The 22,141-nt window shown below is 40.5% G+C and overlaps 2 protein-coding genes across 5 annotated transcripts in view; one reads left to right on the top strand and one right to left on the bottom strand.

Moving 5' to 3' along the window:
- Positions 1-22,141, bottom strand: part of pde6a (phosphodiesterase 6A, cGMP-specific, rod, alpha) — a gene marked incomplete in the record, with an annotated part of 56,118 nt that overhangs the window by 22,745 nt on the left and 11,232 nt on the right. The window contains 5 exon segments of the mRNA XM_035669132.1: positions 368-508; positions 742-831; positions 2,801-2,953; positions 6,960-7,101; positions 7,523-7,859. Coding sequence (XP_035525025.1) covers positions 368-508; positions 742-831; positions 2,801-2,953; positions 6,960-7,101; positions 7,523-7,851 — 855 coding nt within the window.
- On the top strand, positions 11,917-22,135 carry slc26a2 (solute carrier family 26 member 2). 4 transcript variants are annotated; one of them, XM_035669136.1, is made up of 5 exons: positions 11,917-12,019; positions 13,352-13,974; positions 14,105-14,395; positions 15,732-16,180; positions 17,622-22,135. In XM_035669136.1, exons 2-5 carry the CDS (start codon positions 13,366-13,368, stop codon positions 18,448-18,450), a joined length of 2,178 nt encoding a protein of 725 aa, XP_035525029.1. In that variant the 5' UTR covers positions 11,917-12,019; positions 13,352-13,365; the 3' UTR covers positions 18,451-22,135. The 4 variants fall into 4 exon arrangements, with proteins under 4 accessions (XP_035525029.1, XP_035525028.1, XP_035525027.1 ...); XM_035669135.1 differs by having other exon boundaries at positions 11,921-12,206; XM_035669134.1 differs by having other exon boundaries at positions 11,921-12,211.

The raw sequence follows: 22,141 nt of genomic DNA, 5'->3' as shown, positions 1-22,141 counted from the left end.
TGCCTTGCTCAAGGGCACCTCGGCAGTGCACAGGAGGTGAAACTGGCACCTCTCCAGCTACCAGTCCACACTCCATATTTTGTAGTCTGTGGGACTTGAACCGTGACCCTCCGGTTCCCAAGCCCAGTCCCTACACACTGAGCTACTGCCGCCCCTTAAAAAAAACATAAAAGCCTAATGTAGATTCTTGCTCCTAGTTTGAGTTGTGTTTGTATTTGAGGTAACACATTCTGATATTTAAGTGTAAACATGCAACCGATCTAAAACAGTGTAGCACAGATAGTGATCTACAAACACTGGATTCACTGTTTCTGTTTGTTTCCCAGCTTATCCTTGACTGTGGGTGTGTGTATCTATGGTAACCCACCTTGGTCTTGGTCATGTCCAGCAGACCCACAGAGTAACGGTCACAGTTGAGGAAAGCTCTGACTGTGTACAAGGCCTTGTGGAACTGCCTCTCTATGTCTGTCAGCTCTTCAAACACCTTGCTGGCTGACCACAGCAGCACCTGCACAGAAGAATACAACACGAAGCCACAGTTTCACACCACAAGGTTTAACTACATTTATGTCATCAAGAGTGACAATATGGATCTATGTACCCTTACACAGGCACAGAAAAAAGTTCAGGTGTGGGACACTTTCAGCTAACGTGTTAAAACTCAAATGAAATCTAAAAAAAAAAGGAACAAGGTCCCAAAAGAAAGAGTATAATAAAGTGCTGCATGCCCTGCAGCCTCACCTGTCCCCTCCTGGTCTCACAGTTGTGCAGGTAGCTCAGGTGGAACACTCTCAGGACCAGGTTGGCGAAGAAGAGATACTTGCTTAGAGTCTGAAAGAAAACAGCACACACTTTAAGCTGCGTTGTGTGATACTGAGAAATGGAAGTGATTGTGGTGTCTTAGTAAAGGCTCAGCAATAACCATTGCAATGTTTCGTTTTTTCACATTTACCTTGGTGCCATCACTCAGAGCAGGTAACACATTTCAAATGGCAAGTGTCTCATTTTTAAATCAAAAATTTCCGATAGTTACATGGTTCAACCTGCCATGTTTGACAAGTGATATTAAACCAAAAGGTAACACTGTCTCCTCTTTCTTGACAAATGAATGATTTCTGTGTGGTATTTGGAGTGTATGCCACAGAGGGCTTTCTGGTGATATAACACACCTTCAGGCAGATACAGTGCAGGTTCACAACTGTTGCTTAGCAGTGGCTGAGAATAGCCAGTGCTAATGTAATGTCCAACTTCCACATTTCTTTGACATCTGACTGACTTTGTGATAACACTTATTATCACATTTGTACTGTTTTGGCAGAAAAGAATTGGCAGTGAGTTTTCAGTTTTTCCTTTCTCTGTGACTCTTTCATCGCAGTGGCAAACCCCTAATTTGCACATCTCTCCAAATGTCCTCTGACAGGCCTCTCTTGGCTGAAAAATGTTCTCCTCGGCTTTCAGAAAGCTAAAGGATCAGAATTGTTGTTAGTTGTGATTTGGGAGGCTTTCGGTTTGTCTAGCTGCGTTTAGGTGACTTGTACAACAGCTGCTACAGCAGGCCAGAGCAGCAGGAAGGCTGAGGGACAACCCCACTTAGAGAGTTCCCCACATCACTTGTTGTTTCAGTCAGATATAAAACATTGGGCATCATGCATTAATGTTTTCATGAAAAGCGCACTGACAGCAAAGTCTGGTCTCAACCACCTGAGTATGTTGATGAATTGTGTTTGATCTTCAATTGGGCGCGTGTGCATGTGGAAACGCCCCAGTAAAACCATGTAAGAGCAGCCTTAAGTGCTGTTTGCAAACACACCACTGACATCTGACAGGTAATATGTAATAGTATGTCCATGTAGTAAGTGCTTTTTCCATCATCATTATTAATTCTTCACAGCACAAAACACAATTTGGAATTTGTGGGTATTGGCTTACATGTAGTCTAGGTCATCAAGTATTGATGAATGTCACAAAAGTTTTTAAATTGTTCTCATGCACAATTTAATATCCAATCTGTGTGAAGAAACCATACATGCTTGAGGCCCATTGACTTTATGTTGTCTGGGTGTTAAAGTTAAACCACACTCTGTGTGGTAATGTGTAAAGCCCGTTTTGGCTCATGATTCTGCACAGTGAGGAGTGGAAGCAAAGATCCTGTCTGAATGGATCACTTGGTTTAAGATAAATTGATCAATAAAGACTGCACAATAAAGACTACACTGCACTAAACAATCACTGAATTTGGCCAAAGTACATGGCATTTCATATATATATATATATATATATAGGTGGCCCTACAGGCACATGGTCAATTTAAATGACCATGTGTCAGTGGTCAGGAGTCTGACTTTAAAATTTTACAATTCATCACTAATATTCCAAGAAAGAACTTAAATATTCTCTAAAAATCCTGGGTGCCAACAGCCAATCAGCAAGAATGTCTATATCACGTTGTGTATTTTTACTTACATCTGGATCCAAATGCAGATTATACATTTGTATATAGATTAGGGAGGATACTGCAACCATCCAGCGATTTGTAGCCCACTGTTCATCATCAACATGCCATCACATTTCAGTTATATAAAGCCATAAGACATGTTATCAGTTAACTTGACAACAGAGTGCTGGGATGCATGCAAACAAAACATGAATAAATAAATAAATATCATTTTGAGGCACTTTGTAACTGGTTTTGTAAAGTTCTGTATAAAGCTGAAAACGTATTTAATTTTAAGTGGTTGAATCACAAAAACTGACAGTGTGCTGAGGGTGTATTTCCAGGACAGACAGCACTAGATGTTACCTCTTCATCCTTCACAGTGAAGTGTGGCCCGTCCAACTTGTTGACGGCCATCATGACGGCCACCATATCTTTACCGTTCATGATGGGGACAGCAAGCACGTTCTTGGTTCGATAGTCGGTCAGCTCGTCCACAAAGTCACTGTAATGAGGGCTCTATGAAGAGAAAAGAGCGAGGGGGTGAATTTGATTGTTTTAATCTCCTGCTCTTTGTCCCTGCACGCCTTATAACTTTCAGACTCAGCTTTGATGAAGACACCACTTCTATCTATACATGCTGCTAGCAAAGGCTCTCCATTATCCACAAACTCAAGGCCCTCTCTGCTGCACTCCACCTACTGCTCCTCCTGTGCAGCAGGGGTCATCAATTGTGTTCCTTCAGGGGCGAAACAGAGGAAGAGCAGCTCATTAACTGCCAAGAAGGAACAAAATCCTGCAGAGAGCGACCCTCGAGGGACCAAAATTGGAGTCCTGATTTGGCCGAGGCAAGGTGTGAGTTTTTGTTCGTAAAAGAAAGAACACAGTTTGGTGCCGGTAAGGAATCAATCAGTCAGCACAAAGAGGAACATAATTGATACTTTCATGCAGATGTATAAAATCAAATAATTATTACCCATGTAAATTAGGCAGTTACTGATATTCATATATGAGAGTTCAAAAATCTTAATATGATACATTGGCCTATATTAAAGGTCCAGTGTGTAACATTTAGGAGGATCTATTGTCAGAAATGGAATATAATATTAATAGCTATGTTTTCATTAGTGTATAATCACCTGAATATAGGAAGCGTTGTGTTTTAGTCATCTTAGAATGAGCCTTTTTTTATCTACAGATGTAGCGGGTCCTCTTCTACGGAGTCGCCATGTTGAACTGCAATGTTCCTACAGTAGCCCAGAATGGACAAACCAAACACTGGCTATAGAGAGGACTTTTTTGCATTTTTTGCTGCCACCATAGCTTCTCTTACACACTGATTTGAGTCCAGGAGCCTCAATTAGTTGCAATCTGCAACTTCAGCGCTCGATGCCACTAAATCCTACACACTGGTCTTTTAATTTTCTTTACACAACCCATAACGTAAATAAACCTTTTTGATAAGTTTCCTTTTAAATTTGTGACAAAGAAATGTACTGAGTGGAACATTTTAAAATAAGCTTGTCACTACTGTTAAATTATAGACTGATAAAACTCTTTTAAAACATATATTTCGTGTTGCTGTACTTTAATTTCACTTATTGGCTGACATATACGCCGATACCGATATAATAAATGCAATAAGTTATCAGCCAGGTCAATCGGGCTCTACGAATTACTACTGCTCTACTGCTTTATCTGCCCCTTCATAAACCTCACACTCACCTACAGGAGGAAACACCTCAAAGTCAAACATTTGCATCATTAAAGTTTCATCCTTCAGAAACCTTAAAAGTGTAGCTGTCACATGCAAAGAAACCTGAGCAGCAACTCAAACACTGTCCTCTGACCCAGCTCAGACACTGCACGTAGCCTGGGTCTGCAAAGAAATACCTTTCAAGGTTTCAATCCCTTTCATGCAGTAAAGTATTAAGATCACCATGTTCCTCTCAAGTACAGACCTGTGTTATTCTTGGTTTTTATTTTTAATTTGTACGTCTGTTTGAGCACCAGTAATGAGATTTGAATGGTCCTCATCTTGCGCCACAAATGAATTAGTAAATCACCCTTTTTGTTTATTAATGTCTAAAGTTGTCTGTTTCTCTCTACATAGGGGCCGGCCTGAACTGTGGCAGTAGCACAGGAAGTGAAGGGGAAAATCACTGAGACAAAGCTGATCTTGGATCAGCACCCACACAGTAGCTGATTCAACTGCAGCCATTTATGCAGCCTAAAAATGAACCTGTTCCCAAAGATCTGGGCATTTTGACAGCTTGTTATGGGGTGACCTTTGACCCCCTAAAGCCCAGAGAAGTCTTCATCTTGCTTGTTATCAGCTGAAGCTTTGCCTTGACCTTTACCCAACAGCTCTACTCTTGACAAGCATAATCGAAGTTGTATTTTAATATAAAAAAAACACAAAATATATATTTGTATGTACTACTCATGTATAAGCAGCTTTTATTATTTATTAACTCTTGTAAATAAATAAAATGACCATGTAGGTAGGAAACTCACATCATCAAGTCCTAAATAATGAAATCAATTCATTTTATATCTAACTACATCTACATCTCACATGAATTTGTGAAAAAATATGGCAAATGAGACGAAAAAACTTGAAATTTGTCAATAAATATTACATGTAAATAAATAAAGAAACTCAGCAAAATAAATATACATATGTAATAAATACATTTTTATACACAGTTCTTTAATATAAAGTCAGCACGCATGAGTCAATACATGAACTGCCTCCCTGGCCAATTCAGACACATTAAGTGGATTCCAGGATGTTTCTGCTCTACCAAAGAAGGAAAAGAAATAAGCAAAACAATACAGTGCAACAGAATAGATTAAAGGTGTGTTGTAGTGCTGAGCCTGTGAAAATGGCTCTGGGCCTGTGTGACCTCTGGGAGTAATCTGGGATCGCTCTAATTCAGGACAGATTAACCGGCTTCATCTGCAACCTCCCCCACTGACACTCTCCACCCTCCTCACACGCACACCCCCTTTGAGTAACCACACCTCAAATAAACTCAGTCTGAAGGAAGCGGGATAGATGAAGGGGGAAAAATGAGGCCAGCTGTTGCCCACTACCTAATCCCAGTGAAACATAATCCCCACCTTCCACCTACAAGAATCCTGACTGGTTGACTGGCCTGTACTGGGTTGGACTGGGATGGAAATAGAGCGCAGGGAGACAGTCATTCCCAGCCTCTGCATTACTCTGAAAGGCCGTTCACAGAGCATTAGCATCATAAAGCCAACCAATTATAGGCTATTGGAAACATTAGCTGTTCCTTCACTGCAACTGGGGAGCCTTTGAGGCTTTGATATTGCAGTTGCCACATTCCCCATCATGAGCCCCTGTGTTTGAGTGAGGCTGCGGCGTGACGGACAGCACGATGATTTTTGTTCTGTTGTGGCGGCAAGCCTGGCAGCAGAACTGATAGATAAAAAACAAACGGGAACATCAACCCGGGTCCTTTTTGTTTGTACATCAGCAGCTGAGGTTTCTAATCTCCCATGAAAGGAAGTGATTGGACTGATACAGAGGAGGGCTTGTAATCCATCAGTTATGGGGAGTGGGCTGCTGCCTTATTAACCATAAATGTCACAATAGAAGTTTGTGCCCTAAGTGTGGACCTATAGTAGCATGACAAACTTGAAATGTACATGGGAATAAGCTTGCCAGCCATTTTCAAATGTCAAAGGTATTGGCTGTAATGAGATTGAGCTGGCTTTATTTGAAGGGAATTAAGGGACGCGGTGGTGTGAGGTCGCCATCTGGTGGTCAGACAGAGACAAAGCAACAAACAGGGTTTCACTCTGTGGCAAAAGAGGGATTTGAACATTTACTGAGCAATTAGAAATATTTAAATTCCAATGCTTTTTAACAGAGAAGAACATTAGTTAGTTTTACTTTCTGGCCATGGATCTGTGCTACTTGCTTACACGACTGATAGACAGATAGGTAGAACATTGCAACAACACATGCTTTAATTCTCAGTGGGGCCAACCACATTAATATATACACTCATTTTAGCTGTCCTAGATAAATGTAAACTTTAAAAATACATCTGAAGATATAAGAATGTAGTAGCTAAAAAGTGCTTTAGTAAAACCAACTGAAAGTAAATTAAATCCAAAATATAAGAGATAACACACAAGATAAAACAATTCTAATAATTACAACCAATTCCATCAGTTAAGGAAAAGCCATAAGATTAAAACCAGTCTTAAACAAAGGAGAATACTGAATTTAAAGTGTAACTGTCTGAGATAACCATGTGTATGTTCCCATGCTCCTGTGTTCTCACGGTTCTAAGTTCCTTAACCCGCTGCCCCGACCCTGACCCTGGAACTGGGAAACATAGGACCCTGGGAGTTCCACTATAAATGTATGTGAGGGAAGATTTTGTATATGATTAACTGAACTAGTAATGTGGTTCCAATGCCCACACCAGTACCACATTACTAGTGAACATTAAACACATAAAAAAACAATATTCACTGTATCTACCTCAGCCGCATCAGGAATGTTGACCATCTTCTTGCTGGACGCCACGTGGCCCACAATGCCGATATCTAATGGGTACACGATCTCACTGTCAGGTGGCACCAGGCAGTCATCAAACGATGCATCCTTATTGACATTAAATAACCTGGAGGTAAAGATTAGAAAAAACATTAAATCGTGCTATGCAATTAAAGCAGGTCTTCTTAAAATAATTATTTTTTTCAACCTTTTTAAATCAAACTGGTCATTTCGCAGAGTTACCATTCAGACAAAACAATGTGTAAATGTCCCCTGTTACTCATCAAGGTGCTTTTGAGCATAACAACAGCATTCTAACTCACTTATGGAGTTGCCTGGTTGTAGCATTAACATAAAGATACTTCGCTATCATTGCTGCCAAATGTGAGTGAGTGGAACGGAATGAATGTGAAGCACGGTGCTGGTGAAAAACAGCCAATCTGTAACCAATACATGATCCCTGTTTCAGTGATAACATTCCTGGTTGTGAGACGTGTTGTTAAAAAGAGAAAAGGCTACTTTTTAAACAAAAAGAAATCCCCAGTGACCTGGTTGCGAGCTCGGCCACTCCATTCCTCTGCCGGTACATGAAGAGGCTCATGCGGTCGGCCCTCAACATGAAGCTGAGGTGTCTCATGAGGTTGAAGACAGATTTCTCCATCTGCAGGTTGTCCTGGATGTCCCGCATCAGGTCGAAGAGGACCTCGCTCTCCTCCACTGTCGTCAGATCGTGGAACTTGCTGATGTCCACCTCGGTTTTCCGGTTGTTGTCCAGCAGCTCTGAGATGACCTTGGGCCGGAAGTTTATGTCATAGTACTGCTTGGCGAACTGCGGGTTGGCATCCAGGAACTGCTCTGCTGCCGCTGCGTCCACCATGGCTGCTGCTGACAGGGCACAGGCAGAGGAATACAAGAATTACTGCTTGGGGCTGGATGGTAAGCAAAACACTTTCTTTCATTTAGCTATTACTAATGAACTGCTAAAACTAATCCAATAGCAAAAAGCTTCCACTCAAAGCTCTATTAAATGGTTAGTGAGCAAATCCGGTATTCACTCTTCTTTTAGCCCTGGTTTGGTCTCAAATAACTTCTGCAAAAACTGCTTGACTCTGTTACCGCTAAAGGTTCCACTTCCTTCACCAGCTGGTGGCTGACTTTGTCTTCTGTTATTTGGAGCTGGGTAGGTCATGTACAGTAGCTTTATTGGTTCAAAACAGCTGCCTGATGCAGCTGGACACAGGGTGGATGAGTGCTGAGACTGAACCTTACACCAAATGTGCTGTACAACCAAAAACAATGAGCTGAAAGATGCCAGCAGCTCAATCCAGTCAGTACTACAGATCACTCATACATTAGTATGCATATGTATATACAGCAGTCTTAAATGCAGTATTCTAGATGATAACCTGTTAATATCTGTCTCCTGTCACTCTGTCAATGTAAACAAATTGAGAAGGCAACAAACGTACTACAAGGTGGTTATGAAACAGTCTCGCTTTAATATGGATGCCTTCATATGACCTACATGAACAAACAGGACCATCAGTGAGAATGTTGTTTCTACACAGTTATTCTCCGCGCTGCAATGCCTGCCACTGGGTCGTCTTTGATCAGATTCCCTTTGAAATCACACGAAACAGGGCAGTGGAAACACAGGGGCTGAATCAACCAGTGCACGTCCACTGAGGATGGACTTTACAGTGAAGCAGGAGACATCCTGTGTCCAGCAGGAATACATTCAGGACATTTAAGGAATAGATGATAAATGCATTTAAATGATTTTAATGTGGAAATAATATTTTTGTGGGAAAATCTGACATTCCCATTGTTCCAAGCAGACTATTTGTATATATGTCATAAGATGATCTAAATGTGTTAATGTTAAGGTCAGATTATACATGACATGGGTGTTATCACACCAGGACATGGTTTAGTTGTCTCCTCTGGCACTTCAAGGTACTTCATGTATAAATTCATCAATAAATTAATACATTATTAAAAATAATAATGTACTGACGTCAAAGATCCAAATGATTTTTTAGATAAAATGTAAACAGTCCTACCTGTTGAAGTCCTTGTGTTGTCTCCAGCAAATTGTATAATCCGTCTGTCCTGCTAACCAAGTCCACAGGTGTCTGAGAAAAGAAAAAGGATTACCAGGATGGTTTTAAATGGTCATGTGTGGACATAAGCCTGCATCCAATTACAACACTGGGATAACACCACCTTCCAATGATTAATGACACAACCTGGGATTCCTTTCTCTGTCTCACCCATAGCACTTGTGGGCTGTTGTGCAGTGTCCTGAGTACTCATGGCATCTAGGCTACTGCATTGACATACTGCTTATTAGCCATATATAACACATAAAGACATCCTAACATGGGCGTAGTTATAGTTTACACTTTAAAGAAGAAGCTATACACATATTTAGTTAAACCTCAATGAGCAGATCCAACAAAGTGTTAAAACAAATCCATAAAAATAATTGACATGCAATTTACTTCAGTTTTTGTAATCCATGACTATGGACAACAGGCTTTCACGTGAGATGACTAGCTTAAAATCCAGTTGTGGCTGGTATTTAAGATGATTAAAGGAAAGTGTAGCTTTTATGAGCTGAAGGATTATAAACTAACTTTAAAAATGTCACTTTGCAAGAAAAAATGTGATTTGTTGGTTCAACCCACTGAAGTTTTCAGACAATGGGACAAAAGTATGTCTGTTCATATCAGGAGACATTTAAGCGACGCTTCACCCAGAGTCTAATTTTAGAATACAATCAGGGCGGCAAAATTAATATTACTGAAATCGCAACATGGCCAAGTGCAATATGCAAATCACAGAAGCTGCATTTTATTGAGAAAGGTCAAATTTGCGTCAAAACAGGATTATATAAAGTACTGCAGAGATACCCTGGCTGATAAATCTTGTTCTTCACATTTAAGAAAACATCTTTGTTTGGTACAGACGCCAAAAAGATTCACTTTGTCATGATTTTAATATTTTATATGTGAAAATGCAAAAATGACTATTTCCACACTAATCATGAATCATATATGCTATATAAATAAAATAGGTCTACTTAGTCCCTGCTGGCTTCAAAGGTGGCTGTTAAAAGAAGGTTGTTTCCTCTCCTCTTGAATATGTGTCAGTTACATAGGATCAAACCACTCCACCAAAGCACAATCTAGGTCCTTTGCTTTCCAACCCTTAAGCTTATGAAAGCAGCTATTATGAAGCAGTGTATATATACACACATACCATATTAATATACCATATAAAGCATACAAACGTTTTGAACATATGGAGAACATGAGCATGGATTATAGTGGTTGGAGAACTTTAAATGGGCACTTTGATACTTTTGTTGTTAATTAAGTTGCTTAACAGTTTCATTTTTTATAACTATCTAATAGTACATTGGTATATTTTTATTTTATATAAACTGCCAGTATTAGTAGTTTAGGGTTAACAATTAAACAGGGTCTAAAAAACATGAAAATGTCACAGACAAGTTCTTTTTCCCTTTTACTCAACTATTTATAGCTGTTACTGTGTACATTTGCAATAAAGGCCCAATTGAGTTAGCAGTTAAATGAAACATCAATGTTCTACTGTATCAACCTTATTTAATTGATAACTGAATGTTACCAAGATTGACCAAAACTCCCTCCCTTCTCTTCACTTCAAGTTACCTGTTGCACATACAATGGGACTCAGTATTGTTGCTATGTCATAGTAAAAAGACAGTATTACACTCATTTGTTTCTCCTACAGCTCATATTGCATCATGCCCCAGGCCCCCTCACACCCTCTCTAAGGAATCTGAGACAGAGAATAACAAACAGCAAGAACAGAAGTCATATCATTGGTGATAACAAAATAAACCTACTACAGAACTGTACATCTGATTCCCCTTCTATGGTGTCAATCAATGAGAGCCTGTTCAGAGAGCTGCGAATCAAGAAGAGTGCTCACTGCTCCTGGATATCCTATCACCAGCATCAACATGAATGACATGAGTGATTGGCTTTTTAGACTTAAGGCAGCTTCCTGTGAACTGAAACTTCACTGTATTTCCACTGTTTTTCTGTTTTCAAGTCAAGTCAAGTCAACTTTATTGTCAAGTATGCTATACATGCACGACATACAGCATAGATGAAATTTCAGTCCGGCCCACGGCGCAACAGGCAATAAAAAAAAAACATTTAATATATTATATATATATATATATATATTAATAGAAAAGACTAAAATAAACAATCAACAATTTAGCATACATAAATAAACAGTCAACAAGACATAAAATAAACAGCAATCAACAATCAACAATTAAGGCACTCAGGTAATTTACATGGTGAATAAAATAGGATAAATTAAATATGTAATTAAACAGGTGAGGTGTGCAGTGTAGTGCAAATAAACAGGGGGAAAGTGGAATGTGCGGTCCCTGAGGTTCGAGTGTGTGGGGGTGGTTGGGGGTCCTAGTCTGTGGCAGGGGGCAGGGGGCAGGGTGGGCAGAGGTGGGAGTGACGGTAGAGCAGGGAGGGACTTGAGTCTCCTGACAGCCTGGAGACTCAAGTTCCAAGTTCTGTATTGGTTCAAAGGAGTTTAGGGTTTTAGGTCAGCCAGGAAGAGTTGTGACACTGGGCATACTGTTCAGGCAGTTACAGGAGACTGTTTATGAAAAGGCAATGTGTGTGTTTCTGGAAGGTTTGCTACAGTACAAAGATTCATTTATTTCTTTAGTAAACCGTGTTATCTTACTGTAATAACCACACAAAGTAGCTTCCTTTGCCATATGCTTTGCATTATTATTTTCCTTAATATACATAATGTATTTATTTATTTTGCTACAAAGTGAATCCTCTGCCACCACAGACCATCTTTGTCTCAGCAGATCATGTGACGTAGAGCTCACGTTCCTTACGTCATCACGCACGGAGCCACAGAGCAGTGTTAAAACAGAGAAATGAATTTGAGGCGGAATGACACTCGAGTGTTTGAACACAACCGAAGACCAACTTGGTAAAGTGCGACAGGTCAGCTCAGGTCACTTAAGTTACTTTACACATTCACAGCGACGTTGTTTATCCAAGTGTCACGTTGAGGTAACTACTGTAACGTTAGTCGGCTAAAAGTTTCAACCGGTGTCCACGTTGACAACTTGTTTACAATGGTGCCCATTCACAGCTCGGATAACGCAACGTTGCCAGCTCCTGCACTGAGGTAAGGTAGGTGAGCTAACCTTAGTTACACTGCGTTGGACCAACTAACGTTAAATGGTAATTATTCAGCGGGACTTGAAGATCAGGAATATCACTCGCTGTAGTAGATACGGTCTACTATGACAAGTAGATACTGTCATTTAGTAACGTTGACTTTTACACAGTACAGTACACAAATGGACAGTTAACGTTCCTCCGCTTTGATCCAACATTTACATAGCCTGTAAATAGACCAATAATCTCATTAACACAACATTACACAGGAGTTCTCTTGAAACCAAACACGTTACCGGTACCGTAATCCTATTAGCGCTAGAATCTAGTTTTACAGAGTAGTAGTCATAACGTTACATCCCCAGCAGGGATGCCACTTAGTAGGGTTTGGAAAAGCAGAGTAAAAGACCTCTGTGAAATAAGACCAGTTGGGTTGAAAGGTTGTTTTTGTCTACGTTGTATAACCAACTCTTTGTCCTGCGTTCAGTTCAGTTTTAACACATGGTTTGGACTTTTTCCACATTCAAGTAGTTCAGTGTTCTTATAAAACAGAACCTTTCAACCAAACTAAGCCCACTTTTAATTTACATATTTGACCTGCTAAATGATTTGCTCATAAAAATGTGTATGATCAAGTAAAAGTATATTACTATAAACGATCCAGTCACTAAATGGATGGAGCCTATTTATATAATGCCTTTAATTGATCAAGGCTGTAGAGGGGGAATGGCATATCACATGACATTAGCTGTTAATAGCATTTTCCTTAGAAACCTTCAGTTTGTAGATATGTATATGTCAGTACTGGTGACTACCAGAAAGGGCCTTGTTCTCTGTCTAAGGGTCACTAAAGGCATAAGTTACACTGTATGAATAAGGGAAGTATCTTTATCTGTATTGTGATGTAACATCGATGGGCGGAAATATTTGTCCGTCTCAGCAAAATGTCAGAAATAAGCAGTCAGGCCCACACCCACTGACCTGAAATTGAACAGTGCTCCTGCTGACCCCACCCCTCCACGCTGCTACTCAATGGTTGTTATTGTAGCGGGCTGCTAAAGTTAAAATATGCATAACAGCATCATTTTTTCCTGTTATCAGTTCTTAAAAATAAAGCTGACTAAACTGAACTCTTTCTTCCTATCACCACAGATAAGGGCTCTATCATGACGCATGGCGAGGACTGCTGTGCGACAGCAGAAGATGGAGCTGAGAGCGACCAGCAGCGGCCTCTCATTCTGGAGAGAGTGGAGAAAGACTCAGCCAAAAACTGGAAAACACTCGTGTCACACCGAATAAAGAAACACTGCCTGTGCACCCCAAAGAAAGCTAAATCCAAAATACTGGGCTTTGTCCCGATTTTGAGATGGCTGCCACAGTACCAGCTCAGGGAATGGCTGCTGGGTGACATCATGTCGGGACTGATTGTTGGAATCCTATTGGTCCCCCAGTCTATAGCCTACTCCTTATTGGCCAGTCAGGACCCCATTTATGGTCTCTATACATCTTTCTTCTCCTCCATCATCTACGCCCTCTTAGGCTCTTCTAAACACATCTCAGTGGGGATTTTTGGGGTGCTCTGCCTGCTTGTGGGTCAGGTTGTAGATAGGGAGTTAGCTCTGGCGGGATACCTCACAGAAAGCAGCGTCAGTAGTAACGCCAGTGCCATCCTGCTGGCTGGCCAGGGGAATGACAGTGTTGGGGTGGAATGTGACAGAAGCTGCTATGCAATCACAGTGGGAGCCACCGTTACCTTCACTGCTGGAGTTTACCAGGTAAGTGAGCAGGGGCGATTTTATGCACTGTACCAACAACAAATACTTCCGTTCTTCTCTATGACCTCAAGCTAACTAGATGTGGTAATTTGGGTATCCAAACTGCCTGATGCTTCTCTCTTTCCCTCAGGTTCTAATGGGCATTTTCCAGGTGGGCTTCGTCTCTGTCTATCTCTCAGACTCCCTTCTCAGTGGCTTTGCTACAGGAGCCTCCCTGACCATCCTCACTTCCCAGTTCAAATACCTTCTGGGCCTGAAGATCCCCAGACCTCAGGGTTGGTTCACTCTGTTTAAGACCTGGTACAACCTGCTCATCAACTTGGGAAACACCAACATTTGTGACCTGGTGACCAGTTTGGTTTGTTTGCTCATTCTGATACCGACAAAGGAGCTCAATGATCGCTTCAAAGCCAAACTAAAGGTAAACAAAGTGATGTTTGAAAGTATAGATTTAAATATAAGTTTAACATGCTAACAGCTTTTGTTTAAAAATGTAAAAATTGTTGTTTAACACATTGCTGTTTTCTGCAATAGTAAACCTTAGTCCTCACAGAGCAAGAATCAAAGGTTCTTTATTGATTCGTCCTAGGGTCACAACATACTCGGGATGTACCCAACTAAACATTTTGTAAGTCAAATTGGATTTGGCCGTAAAGTAATAAGATTCGTCTACGTATTCCTTTTTTTTTTCAGTTCAGTGCCACAGAAAACTCATATCAGCAGTTCCTGCAATGATAATATCACGTGTGATGTGAAAATATCAGTATTCCACACAGTCAGAGAACTTAAAAGTGCATGTCCTGCTCATAGTTCAGTTATAAAATCTTAATGCACCACATAGCATCTCTCCCTCCGGGCTGCTGACAGCATTGTCAGCCAAAGAGTCAATCACAGTAGACGGCAGTAGAGGAGGTTGTACAGCCATCTGGTTCAAAAGGGGTTTAGCCAAATTCACATCACTAGAGCATAGAGCATCAGAGCAGCCAACAAGCTGGAGTCACACTTGCATCCATTAACTATCACTCTTCTCTCCTTCGTTTTGTGATTTGTGACGTTTACAGCCGTGCTATTGCTATGTGTACACTGACACAGCATTGTAGATATAGACTGGTTGAGTGAGTGCAAGCCAACCTGGTGCATTTCAGAATCAGAAACACTTTATTGATCCCTGGGGGGAAAGTTGTTAATATGGATGAAACATCTGTTTTGGACATGTTAGCATAGCATGGTGGTGGGGGATGAGAAATAAATTGGAATTGTATGAATACGTATCACCAACATTAAATGTTGTACTTGTAATTGGTCCAACAAAGTTCAACGTTGGGTTGAGGCATCTTTACATTTATACCTTGAGATAGTTTACTTCCAGTGCAACTTTGAAACCACTCATGTTTATGTTAAGATTAGACATGTCTGGGGTCCGTGTCTCTCGGTTAAGGATGGGGTGAGAATTTGGGTGGGACTTCATATCCCTCAAAACATGTTCACAACTATACTTTGAGGTTAATGCTAGTATTATAATGATCAAAGCACAGTTGAGGCTAAACACAGCTCAACCAAAGCTTGGCAGGGGGTTAAACTGAGGATGACAAATGTCAGCGAAGGCATATAGCTTACCCATTTTAGTGCAGCTAAACCTTACAAAGTTCAGCTTAGAAAGTCCAAGATGTCGTAAATAGGGCACCATACCAACTGGCTCTTAACTTTAAATTGATCCAAGATTTGTGTGTCACGTCTGTTTTCTTTTCCTTACCCAGGCTCCAATTCCCTTTGAGCTCTTTGTGGTGATAATCGCCACCCTGGCTTCTCACTTTGGCCACTTCAACACTGATTATGGGTCTGGTGTGGCTGGTGACATTCCCACAGGCTTCCTCCCTCCCCAGCTGCCCATGTGGACACTGATCCCGAATGTGGCTGTTGACGCTTTCTCCATTGCTATTGTGGGATTCGCCATCACGGTGTCACTGTCGGAGATGTTCGCCAAGAAGCACGGCTACACCGTGGATGCCAACCAGGAGATGTACGCCATTGGCTTCTGCAACATCCTACCATCATTCTTCCGTTGCTTCACCACCAGCGCTGCACTGACCAAGACTCTCGTCAAGGAGTCCACAGGGTGCCAGACTCAGGTGTCTGGACTGGTCAGCGCTCTTGTCCTGCTGCTGGTATTGCTCGTTATTGCACCGCTCTTCTATTCCCTTCAAAAGTAAGCACACCAAAATAATTAGTGATCAATTTAAAGGTCTTTCCTTATTTATTCCTCTTGTGAGTTAAGTAGGTGATTAGTAAATCCTGATTTCTGGAATGATGGCCTGCATGCTGTCATCAACAGAAGCTAGCTATCAATAGCTTCTTGATAGTGGTAGTATAATTAAAGCCATATCATAATAAGACAAATAATATATACTGCACAATCACAGGATGGGAGTGATTCAAGGGTTTTCTTTCTAGCATATCAGAGTGCTTAAAAACGAGCTTGCCGTTCTGTTTACCACTAAAGTGGTTTCAAGGGCAGCCTTAGACAAATACTGATAACCTATGGTTGTAGTTCAGGGTTAATGCTGACACTGTGGTCATCGCTCTGTGAAGATACAGGTGTTTAAAAAGCCTGCAACTTCTATATAATATTACTGAGATGATTATTAATAAGGAATAAAGAGCAGAAATATGAGTTAATAAAATGAGTTAATTGCTAACTAGATAGGTAAACAGCAATTCACACAGTGGGGGATCCTCTGAGTCTTTGGCAAGCCTTGATCACGCTCCATTGATCTGATTGCAGCTGATGATTAGTATTGATTGACTTCAATGCTGGTGTTATCTTCATTCACACCCATAGACACTTGCTGCTACACTGAACATACGGAATGTCTTCATAAATAATATAACACATCTTCTGAGGCCAGATTAAGTTGTCTTTGTTCCTTATCTCTTTTACTATCATCCCTTCTCTCTATATTTGTGAAGCTTTCTGGTCTCTTGAGTTGATATTATCTGTTCCATCCAACATCTCAACCTGCCCCCCCGGGAACTAAGGGCCTGTCCACACGAATACGCAGCCTCACCCAGTACGATGTCGTTTCGAAAAAAATCTCCGTAAACATGGCGTCGTTTCCAGAAATATCTGCGTCCACACGGATTCACTGGAAACGACCCAAAACGCTGTAGTACAGATGCCAGGCCTGTATGTGGCGCTGTGACGCCGCCACACCAATACACTGGTCGGTCATGCGCTGTGCACAAGCTTTTGGTCCGCCATTGTTGTTGTTGTTGTTCTTATGACGCATCTAGCGGTGGCGGCTAAGGTCATTGTTTCTGAAAAAAATCCTCATTCGCCGTCCAGATGACTCCAGGCAATCCGGCGTTTTAGGATTTTCTCACTCTTGGACCCGTTTTCAAAAAATACCGCTTTCACACCTCAAACGCCGTATCCGTCTGGACGCGAGGCCGATACGATTAAGTATTTATCCGGATTCAACAAAAACGTATTCGTGTGGACAGTCCCTAAATCTAAGATGAAACCCTATTTAAATCGCAAAAGACTACATTGGCAATTTAAAAACCGTAAAGCTGACTCAGGTTCAAGTTCAAGTGACTTTCCCGACCTTTGCCCTTTGCCTATTTTCTTGCTTCCTTTTCCTGTCCAGGTGTGTATTAGCCGTCATCATTGTGGTTAATCTACGTGGAGCTTTGCGAAAGTTCATCGACATTCCCCGCATGTGGCGTGTCAACCATGTCGATGCCTCCATCTGGATGATCACCATGGCAACCTCAGCGCTGGTCAACACAGAGCTGGGTCTCCTCGTGGGGGTTTTGGTGTCAGCCCTCTGCGTCCTGGGCCGGACCCAGAAAGCCCAGGTCCTGGAGCTTGGCCGGGCTACAACCAGGGAGCATTATGATGATCTGCTGTCTTACCGCGGCCTTGGGACACATCCTGGAGTGGCAGTTTTTAGATATGAGGCTCCAATCTATTATGCCAACCAGAGCTTGTTCAAAAAATCGCTCTACAGGTGTGTAGGACTTGATCCTGTGAAGGAGAAAACGCGGATTATCAAGTTGAAGAAGAAGAAGAAACAGCAGGAAGAGGTTACAGGAGGCCAAAATATGAAGTCCCAGGAGAAGGAGGCTGCAGGTAAAGAGGATGTGGTTGAAGCTGGTACGACTGTAACCTTGATGAAATCTTGTCGTAGCTTAAGCAGCTTGGTGATCGACTGCAGCGCCATCTTGTTTCTAGATACAGCTGGAGTCAATGCTCTGAAAGAGGTCCGCAAAGATTACGGAGAACTGGGGATCAAGGTTGTGCTGGCCCAGTGTAATGTCTCAGTTTTGGACGATCTGGAAAGAGGGGGATACTACCCAGAGAAAAAAGAATGTGATGGAGGAGAAAACAAAATTGTATTTTTCACCATCGCAGACGCCGTCCACTACGTCCAAGGCCTCTCAACTCCTAATGGAGATTATGACAGCAAATGCTAAAAAGATAATTTAACTGTCCAAATATCAATGTTTACATCTCTTACATAAAAAAGGAAAGTCCATTGTTTCCTATGTGCCTTGTAAGGCTACAGTGAGTGCTGAAGTCCTTCCTGAGTGTAATTATCCTGCGTCTACCTTTCATAACTGCAGCAGACAATTCTTTATTTAATATTGTTTGAGCATTTCTTCTTCATGCAAATGCAGCTTAAGTACATAGTACTTCTAGTAAAAGCTTCACAATGGCGACATCAGTACAGGACATTTTCTCTTTTTTGCACACATTTGACACCCAAATGACTTTATGAACACCAACATTAGGGATGGGACAATATACTATATTATTGCGTATTGCGATAAAGAAAAACAAGTCATAAATTTATCGTGGTGAGTTTCCATAATCAGTCATGAATCGGGATAATTGTGAATATCCTCACATGGCTTGACTTGAAAAAGCTGTCATGCTCGTCATGGTACAGTTTTACATTGATTTCCTTATTTATTTTGAACAAGGGGAGAAGGGGAAGACCACATCTTTCAGTCATTCCAAAACCCTTGGGGTGTCACTATGACTGAAGGCTCGGCTCGCCTGTTGCAAGAACAAAGTTCAATTGGATGTGTGGAAATAGTATAAATTCCAAAACAGAACAGGGAGATCAGGTGTTTATCTGTGATGCAAAAAATGTGTTTCTTAACTAAATGTTAGGTAAAGTGATTCCAGTATGTTTTAGTCATTTTAAAAGTCTGAAGTATATTTTCATGATTATTTAGATTATGTTATGCATCGCCATTATTTTGGCCAAGATAATCATGACATGAAATTTTTATTGTATCATCCCATGTCTACATTATGTAGACTTTGTTAGTTAGTCAGGTTCTAATTCCATCTGACAATCTGACGCTGAAACAGTTCCTCTATTTTCTTTATCAGATTAAAGAATTTTCATTTTATGACTTAGGGAAGCCAATAAGCTGCCACACAACAAATTTTGAATTCTTGTGAATTGCAGAACTGTAAACTGAGTTGGGGTAAATAATTATCATGTCTAGGTTGGGATGTGTGCAACAAAGTGAAAAGGTTTATCATTGAGAAATTGTGCTTTGAGGGGGACTTCAGAACTTATTTAAGATTCAATTAAGTTTTAAATTAAATGTATACAGTTTTTCTTCAACAGCATTTTGTAAGACATCGCCAAACTGTGCCTGAACATGAATGCACTGTAACTAATAGTAGCCTAGTGATATACAAGGGAAAAGTTTCTTTTTCCTGTGGGAAAGACTGTTTACAGAGCCAGAAAGCAGTAAATGATCATTAAAACAATGAATGGGAGATGGTAAGAATGCTCGGCTCAAGCAGACAATCAATCTTCATGTATCCAAACTGCAGTGCCTTTAGTGAAGCTTACACTGTACAAATGTATACACTGTGAATGTTTTCATAGCAGGTCCTTTGACATATGAATGCCAGTCACCTTCTACTGTTACAACTGGACAACTTAAGTATTACCTTTCTTCCAAAGAGCACCATTAGGCAAGTGATCCACAATCTTGTTGTTACCGTAACTTAACTAAGTTTTGTCAGTTATTTCATTAGAACAAAAGTCACGTTTTTAAAGTGGAGGATCTCATTCTATAAAATGTCCTACTGAGGCCTGTACTGGATGTGTCACTTTGATGAAGTACTTTTTAAAGTTTGTCCTCAATCTCTGTTTGCTGAGGGCAACAACATCACTGACGTAGCTTTAGCCTTTGTTACTACTACCTTTGTAAATACACCAGCTGGGTGATGGGGGGGCAAAGTTCGAGTTAATGAAAAACATTTTATGCAGTGAATGCCATGTGAGATTTACATCAGAGCCCCCGCCAAGTGTTTGTTGAATTTAATGTTCAATTGTCCCAGTCAAACTCATCAAAGTACAAGCCAGATTATTATTATTATTATTATTATTATTATTATTATTATTATTATTACTACTAATGTAATGTGTTCTTAGTTGAAGGTTCCTTGTGAAGTTTATCTTTTAGCAATATGCAGATATATATGCAATACATGTTCCTGCTAATAGTTTCACACACTTCCACTGATCTGCAGGTGGTGGCAAAAATGGAGCACTACACCAGCACAAGGAAGAGAGAGAGACTGCTAGCCAGTAGACAATGCAGTTTAGACATGTTCAAACAGCTTTACAATTGATTTATGAGGAAGGAACTTAACTTTGAAACACTGAATGTACTTTTTTGTTTGTTTACATGAAAACTCCACAGGGCACCTTTTAAATAACGCCCCAAACATTACAGCACAAAGACGGGATGTTTTTTTTAAACAGCATTTGCCTTTGCTGGAGGGTGCATGAGTTTTAGGAGGAGCAGTTAGTCAGGTAGGCAGTGTAGGCCTTTGGTCTTCTGGAGCCGAAGGACTTCTGAAGGGAAAATACTGTCACACAGGACTGAACACAGTCCTTACTGAAGCTTTTTATGACAGTTTATTTTAAAAATGTAATATTCAAATGTGGGCCCTTGACCGTGGACAGCTGGCATCAAGTTCAAACTCAAGTTTTCTTTTTCACACAAAAATATAAAAGGGAGAATGAAATCTGTTGGAGCTGATGAATGTATACCGGTATGTTATCTACGTTTATGTTTTCAGCTTTAGGTGTTTTGTAACCAAACTTTGTGCATGAAACTACTTGGTAATATTATTTATATAGCACTTATTCGGTCGTTACAAAGTTCCCATTAAGTTCTTTCATAACGTAGTGACAAAACACTACTGTATGAAACATAACACAACTATTACAGCCTTTTGCATTACACAGTAGTAGTTTATTTTTTAACCACAAATTCTGCCTCTGAGGTTTTAGTGTTACAGTAGCTTTTATCCTGAAACAAAACTGCTTGTTGCAGTTTATTGCAGGTTCAGGTCTTATAGCTCTCATCATTTCCTCTACATGTTTGTGAAGATGTGGCTGTACAGTCTGTTGAACAGTAATGTTAAGACTTGCATTTTCTATACAACCATTAATCCCCACCCTGTGAAATAAAATCAGGGAAACTGCAACAACCCGTTCCGCCAAGTCAACGTTTTGTATAAGATCAACTCAGAATTGGAGCTTGAGTGTACATTCTGAATCAACAATCTCATCTCTAGTAAGCATCTCAAATGGTGGTACTGTTGCAGGGCTTTTCCTGTTGCCCAATACCAATGAATCTGTCCGCTTTAAAGGAAGCCATAATCTTCATTCTTCCACATCAATAACGTGTAACTGCAACTCGGTCCATAATACATGTATGAGTTCTAATGTACTTTTATCACCCAATTTGAGCAACTTACTTAAGCTATGGTGCCTTTGTTCTGTCCTGTATTTACAGTCAGAACAAGAAGACACTGTTTTTTTTATTGAAATGTGTGTTTGCTATTAGAAACTTGAAATGTTGCGGGTTGTTTGTTATGCAGCAGTTTGCAATGATATAATTTATAAATTGAGACATGATACAACTTGTTTTGGGTTTGGGTATAAGATTTTTTCTTAACTCCAATATTCTTGCTGATGTAAAACAGCAGTGGTATATATTTATAGCACCTTTTATAGATCCATGATGCAGAGATCATATGAAAGGAATAATGGCATTGTTTTGGTGCAGGACGTTCATCATACACGTCTTCTAAAATATAGACAATCTGTAGTGTAGAAGG

Source organism: Morone saxatilis, unplaced genomic scaffold, assembly GCF_004916995.1.
Source record: "Morone saxatilis isolate NCDOM2014 unplaced genomic scaffold, NCSU_SB_2.0 Contig22, whole genome shotgun sequence".
Classification (NCBI taxonomy): Eukaryota; Metazoa; Chordata; class Actinopteri; family Moronidae; genus Morone; species Morone saxatilis.
The sequence above is the reverse complement of the archived record's forward strand: the minus strand, read 5'-3'. Positions and strand labels throughout refer to the sequence as shown.